The sequence below is a fragment of the Lathyrus oleraceus genome, chromosome 6, assembly GCF_024323335.1.
Source record: "Lathyrus oleraceus cultivar Zhongwan6 chromosome 6, CAAS_Psat_ZW6_1.0, whole genome shotgun sequence".
Taxonomy (NCBI): Eukaryota; Viridiplantae; Streptophyta; class Magnoliopsida; order Fabales; family Fabaceae; genus Lathyrus; species Lathyrus oleraceus.
The window spans coordinates 221,264,776-221,270,865 of NC_066584.1; the positions used below are offsets into that span (position 1 = coordinate 221,264,776).

At 39.4% G+C, this 6,090-nt stretch overlaps 1 protein-coding gene across 1 annotated transcript; it reads left to right on the forward strand.

Moving 5' to 3' along the window:
• The first annotated feature begins 472 nt into the window (after positions 1 to 472).
• Positions 473 to 1,950, forward strand: LOC127094855 (uncharacterized). Its single transcript, XM_051033629.1, has 2 exons — positions 473 to 623; positions 740 to 1,950. Exons 1-2 carry the CDS (start codon positions 473 to 475, stop codon positions 1,948 to 1,950), a joined length of 1,362 nt encoding a protein of 453 aa, XP_050889586.1.
• The last annotated feature ends 4,140 nt before the right edge of the window (positions 1,951 to 6,090 follow it).

A 6,090-nucleotide genomic window follows, 5' to 3' on the forward strand; every position in this document is an offset into this window, starting at 1 on the left:
GACCCCTTTGATGGTAATATTAGTTGTTACGAGTAAATCATAGTGGTATTATTATCTTCGATATGAGATTCTAAGAAACTGAGGACCTTTAGAACCTTTTCAACCCCTCTAAGACTTTTTAGGATGTAGTGTGGAGATTATCCAGGTGTAAGATCTTAGGTAATTGTTACGCGATGCTACACTCAGACGAGTTTCTCTTGAGAATATTATTGGTCTACGAGCAAGTCGTTAAACCGATAATATCCGAAAGATGGATCTATGACTCTGGGGACCACTTTAGAACCTTATTCTACATATACAAAATAAACCTATTAGTTCATACATTGTGGGATGGTTAGACCCTTGGCTCCATGATTAATGTAAAAACCCTAAACCCGTATTTGTGAAACATGCATTCATGCATCCATAAAAACTTTTTTGCATAAAAACCAAGAAACTCAATAGTTTTCTTTTGAAAATATCGATAGGTAAAATGGAACTTGAAAGGAGGAATACCAAGAAATACACTTTCAAATGTCCTGACTTAACAGAGTTGAAGAAGCTTGGTTCTATGATAGTTAGTCCAGAGGATTTCAGAGCTCAGTATGGAAGACTTGTGGGTATCTTGAAGACCAAGGTTGAAGGTGGAGTTCTCAAACCTTGGTACAGTTTTATGATCCATTATACCATTACTTCACATTTCTAGACTACCAACTTATGCCTACTCTAGAATAATACTCTTATTAGTTTGGTTTGCCAGTCTCTGACAAATTACCATTCAATGGTTCAGAGAAGACCCCTACACCAGCAGCTATTGCAGAAGCATTTCACCTAAAAACGTCTGTTGTGAAGGCCAACTTCATTACAAAAGGAGGGATTCTAGGTCTAACCTCTAGATTCCTGATGGATAAAGCCTTTATCTTTGCAGAAGCAGATATATATGCCTTTGAAGCCATTTTTTCTCTACTTATTTATGGAATTGTGCTCTTCCTAAACATTGATGACTTTGTGGATGTTAATGTTGTACGAATCTTCTTAATTGGTAACCCAATACCCATATTACTTGGATATACCTATCATTCTATCCATCACATGACTAAGGAAGGTGGTGGAACCATTATTTGTTGTGCACCTCTCCTATATAAGTGGTTTATCTCTCACTTACCCAGATCCATACTTTTTAGGGAGAATCCACAGAAGCTCAGTTGGTCTCAGAGGTTCATGTCCATTGATCAAGGGAATATACATTGGTATGACCCCTCCTATGATGTTGGAGTAATTATTGATAGTTGTAGTGAATTTCCTAATGTACCTCTCCTTGGTGTACATAGGGGAATTAACTACAACCCCATCCTTGCCAGAGGCCAGTTAGGATATCCTATGGCAGATAAACCTGATAACCTTCTGTTGTCAGTTTTCTTTTACCTCAATGAAGAAGAGAGTTCCGGTTTGAAGGATAGAACCATACATGTTTGGCGTAACATTCACATGAAAGGAAAAGACCGACCAGGAAGAAAGAATTATGTTGCTTTTGAGCCCTACACCCAATGGGTTTGTGCTAGAGCCAGTGAACTTAAGATGCCCTATGCTTCTGAGAAGCCCTCATTCCCTTATGCTATAACATCATCATACACCATTCCTATTGAGAATAGGGAAGAGTTTCAAGAAATTTTGACTAGGTTGAAATTGGAAAGAGACGCTTGGGAAGGCAAGTACCATGTCTTGAATGATAAGAAGATGAAGATGGAACAACAACTAAAGGAGAAGGATGATTTGATTGAGATTCTAGAACAACAAGCTGTGAAGAAACAGGAGGAACAAGAAGATTTACTTCTATCTAAAGTCCATCCATTTCATGAGTACTCCAACATACCTCTCACCTCAGGTGCTTGGAAGGGAATCATCGACAAGCTTATGGTCGAGAACGCTAAGCTAAAGAGACAGAAAAGGAAGCATCAGCTAGCAACATGACCTTCTACATATGAGATTCCTTAGGACTCATAGACTTAGATGTTTTCCTCTTGTATTATTTAGGATCATTAAAATTATACTTCATCCTTTGTAATCCCTTAATTATTTAATAAAAAGAGGTTTTTGTTCAGCTTATACCAAATTTTGTCTCTATAATATTTGCAATAAATTATTGAGTTTCTTAAAAATTAAAACTCATCTTTTGCATCTACATATCATGCATCATTCAAGCACAAGTTCCTTCATTTAAGAAACTTACACGTGTCTTCTCCCTCCAATAGTCAAACTAAATCACCAATGCAATACTCGAGCCAGTCGTCGGAGAAGGATGAGTCAGCTTGAACAAGAAAACCAAGAGCTCAGGGAGGAAGTAATCACCTTGAAAGACAATTTGGAAAGGCTTACTGCTATGATGGAGACTTTGGTGGCTGTTCAGAATCAATCATCGAACAATTCTTAAGATCCATTGCAACAAACAACAATCTCTGAGAACGTCTCGACGCCCATTCTGGTGGCGCCTGTCAATGATCAACAATATCACATGCCACCCGGTTTCCCTTGGGGCATGCCTCACGGTTATATGCCAAGTGGATACCGCCCTCAAAATGCTGAAGCTCCAGTAGTGACTATTGTGATGTCTGTACCTCCTCCTGTGGTGCATACAACTCCTTATAATGAAGAAAACATTTTTCACGCTGCTCCAAGCGAAGTTGTGGGAGTAGATGAAAGGTTAGAGGGATTTCAAGATCAGTTCTTAGAAATGCAAAGGGAAATCAACGCTCATCGAGGTAAGGATCTTTTTGTCAAGACTGCTTCCGAACTCTGATTGATTCCTAATGTTCAAATTCCACCCAAATTCAAAGTACCGACTTCGAGAAATACAAAGGAAATTCATGTCCTTAAAGTCATTTGGTGATGTATGCTAGGAAGATGTCCACTCAGACTAACAACCATCAACTTCTGATCCACTACTTTTAAGACAGTTTAACTGGTGTCGCTCTTAAGTGGTACATGGGCTTGGACATCGTGAAGATTCATACTTTCAACGACCTTGGTGAAACTTTTGTTCGTCAATACAAATATAATGTAGATATGGCTCCAGACAGAGATCAACTCCAGGCCATGTCTCAAAAAGACAAAGAGAGTTTCAAGGAATATGCTCAAAGGTGACGTGAAATTGTTGCACAGATTTTCCCTCCACTTGAAGAGAAAGAGATGACTAAAATCTTTTTGAAAACTCTGAGTTCATTCTACTATGATCGCATGATCGCCAGCGCACCCAGTGATTTCACCGAGATGGTAAACATGGGCATGCGACTTGAGGAAGCAGTCCGAGAGGGACGTTTGACTAAGGAAGACGACGCTTCTAGTCATGTTAAGAAATTCGCCAATAATTTCTCCAAGAAGAAAGAATCATATGTTAGTGTCGTTTCATATGGCAGACAAAGAAGAAAGTATCAACATGTTGCATCCGTTTCACCAATCATTAGTCCACCAATTGTAGCGCCAATTTATCAGCCACAATTCTCGAATCAACATTAACAAAAGTATCCTCAACGACATCCGCAACAACACCATGTTCATCAACAACCATCAAACCAACAACATCAACAGCCTCCATAATAGGCTCTTTCTCAATTCAACAATCAAAATCGTATTAAAAAAAAGGCCACAGTTTGATCCTATCCCAATGTCCTATGCAAAATTGTTTCCTGCAGTGCTAGCTAAAAATCATGTCCAGACAAGGTCTCCACCACCTGTGCCAAAGGACCTTCCCTATTGGTACAAGGCAGATCAATTTTGTGCTTACCATCAAGGGGCACCAGGACATAACATTGAAAATTGTTTTGGTCTAAATTCATATGTTCATAGGCTCATCAAGAGTGGTATCCTTTCATTTAAGGACATAAACCCCAATGTTCAAGTTAATCCTCTACCGCAACATGGTTCAACCTCAGTTAACATGGTATATGGTTTCCCGTGCAGTTTCTGGATCTATGATGTACGATTGTTGGGAGAGAACTTAGTAAAGAAACACGCCAGATATAGCAAGAATGGTTTTGTGCCTCCACATAACTACGCCTCTTTCAGGGTTTGTTCAAGGAACTCTCAAGGATGCCTAACTATTGTAACAGATCTCCAGGATCAAATGGACCAAGGTTACATTGTAGCCTACCAAGCTAGAGATTGTAATCAGGTCAATATGGTCAATAGTGACAATGAAGTGAATGTCATAGTTCCTCAGTTTAACGACTCAGAGCCTATACAAATTACTTATGATAGTCGGAAGACTTCTGTGACTCCTCTGGTCATTAACTTACCAGGCCCAGTTCCCTACCAATCTGATAAAGTCGTGCCTTACAAGTACAATGCTACAATGACTGAGAATGGAAATGATGTTCCTCTACCCTCCATTGTTAACATCGCTGATATAAGCAGGGTCACAAGGAGTGGGCGTATATTTGCAAAAAGGACTGAGGTTGTCGCAACATGAAAGCAGGCTCATGTGGAGATCCCTTTTGAACCGGTTGGCCAATCTGACAACATGAATCCAAAAAGTGATAATGATGAGGTGTTGAAGATCATCAGGAAAAGTGAATACAATAGGGTGGAATAATTACTACATACACCTTCCAATATATCTGTGTTATCTTTGTTGATGAACTCTGAGGCTCACCGTGAAGCTTTGTAGAAAGTCTTAGAACAAGCCTATGTAGACCATGATGTGACAATCAGACAGTTTGATGGTATCGTCGCTAACATCACGACCTGCAACAACTTGAGTTTCAATAATGAAGAGCTCCCCGAAGAAGGAAGAAATTATAACATGGCACTAAATATCTCAATCAACTGTATGAATGACTCTTTTTCAAGTGTGTTAGTGGATACAGACTCGTCTCTCAATGTCATGCCAAAGTTAACACTTTCCAGACTTTCTTTTCAAGGTACTCCTATGAAGAGTAGCAGGATTATTGTCAAAGCTTTTGATGGTTCCAGAAAAATAGTCATTGGAGAAATCGACCTTCCTAAGACCATCGGACCTCATACTTTCCAGATAACATTCCAGGTGATGGACATAGAAGCTGCGTATAGTTGTTTATTGGGTCTTCCTTGGATCCATGAAGTTAGGGCAGTCACTTCCACTCTGCATCAGAAGCTTAAATTTGTGAAGAACGTGAAGCTAGTGACAGTTTGTGGGGAGAACACACTAGTTGTGAGTCACTTATCATCTTTCTCTTATCTTGAACCTGAAGAAGCTGTTGGAACTCAATGTTCCCCAGGAAAGTGCTAAGCCTGGATTTTCTATCAAGCTTTAAAATAAACAGTCAAGCTTTTTCAGTGATCTTCATTATCCCCGGTGGAAGCTGCAAATTTTGATGATGTCCCCGGAAGAATCATTTTAAAGGTTTTCCTGACCAATTTACACCCGTCCTTGGTAGAGTCTACATTTTCCTAAGTGAAATCTTCTTCTCCAAAGAAATTGGAACCCTGCAGCAAGATCTTTGCTCCATCAAAGGTTCACATTTCATCCCCAGATGAAGCATCTTCCTCTCCCTAGAGAGAATTGGACCTCGCGATAAGACTTTTCTCCTTTGATGACCTTTAACTCATCTCTAGTGATGTTTTCCACCTTAATGAGACTAGCCAAGTTCATGTTGAGTTATGAAACATATTATGTTCCCAGCGTGTCTGTTTTGTCTGTTTTGTCAACATAAACATAACGCGCATACATGCATATACACATACATGCATATACACATACATGCATATATATCATGAATAACCAAATTCACATCCATTTTGCATTCCTTGATGACATTTACCTCAATTTCTTCGACTATGTTCACCCTTGGGTGTTATGTTTCTTTCCCCATAGGAGTCGTCAACCTTAAGCAGAGAGTTTATATCCTTTCTAATTCTCCACTGAGTTCATTCCTCGTGGAAGATGGTTGCTTTAGTTGTCCTTTTCCATCGTTGGATAGGATAAAATCCCAATTGATCTTTGTCGCGGTTGGAAAAATGACAGAGTCGCCACCATCCTTTATTCGTTCCTAAAGAACAGAGAAATAATGATAAAACCTATGACTAAGGCGAGATACTAAGTTCGGGAGTCAGTTAAATAAGGGAAAAGTGTTAGGC

Excerpts from the sequence above, each read along its gene's own strand:
- LOC127094855 (XM_051033629.1), top strand. The coding sequence starts at position 473 with ATGGAACTTGAAAGGAGGAATACCAAGAAATACACTTTCAAATGTCCT. Across the intron at positions 624-739 it reads CTTGAAGACCAAGGTTGAAG|TCTCTGACAAATTACCATTC; the intron begins GTGGAGTTCTCA and ends TTGGTTTGCCAG.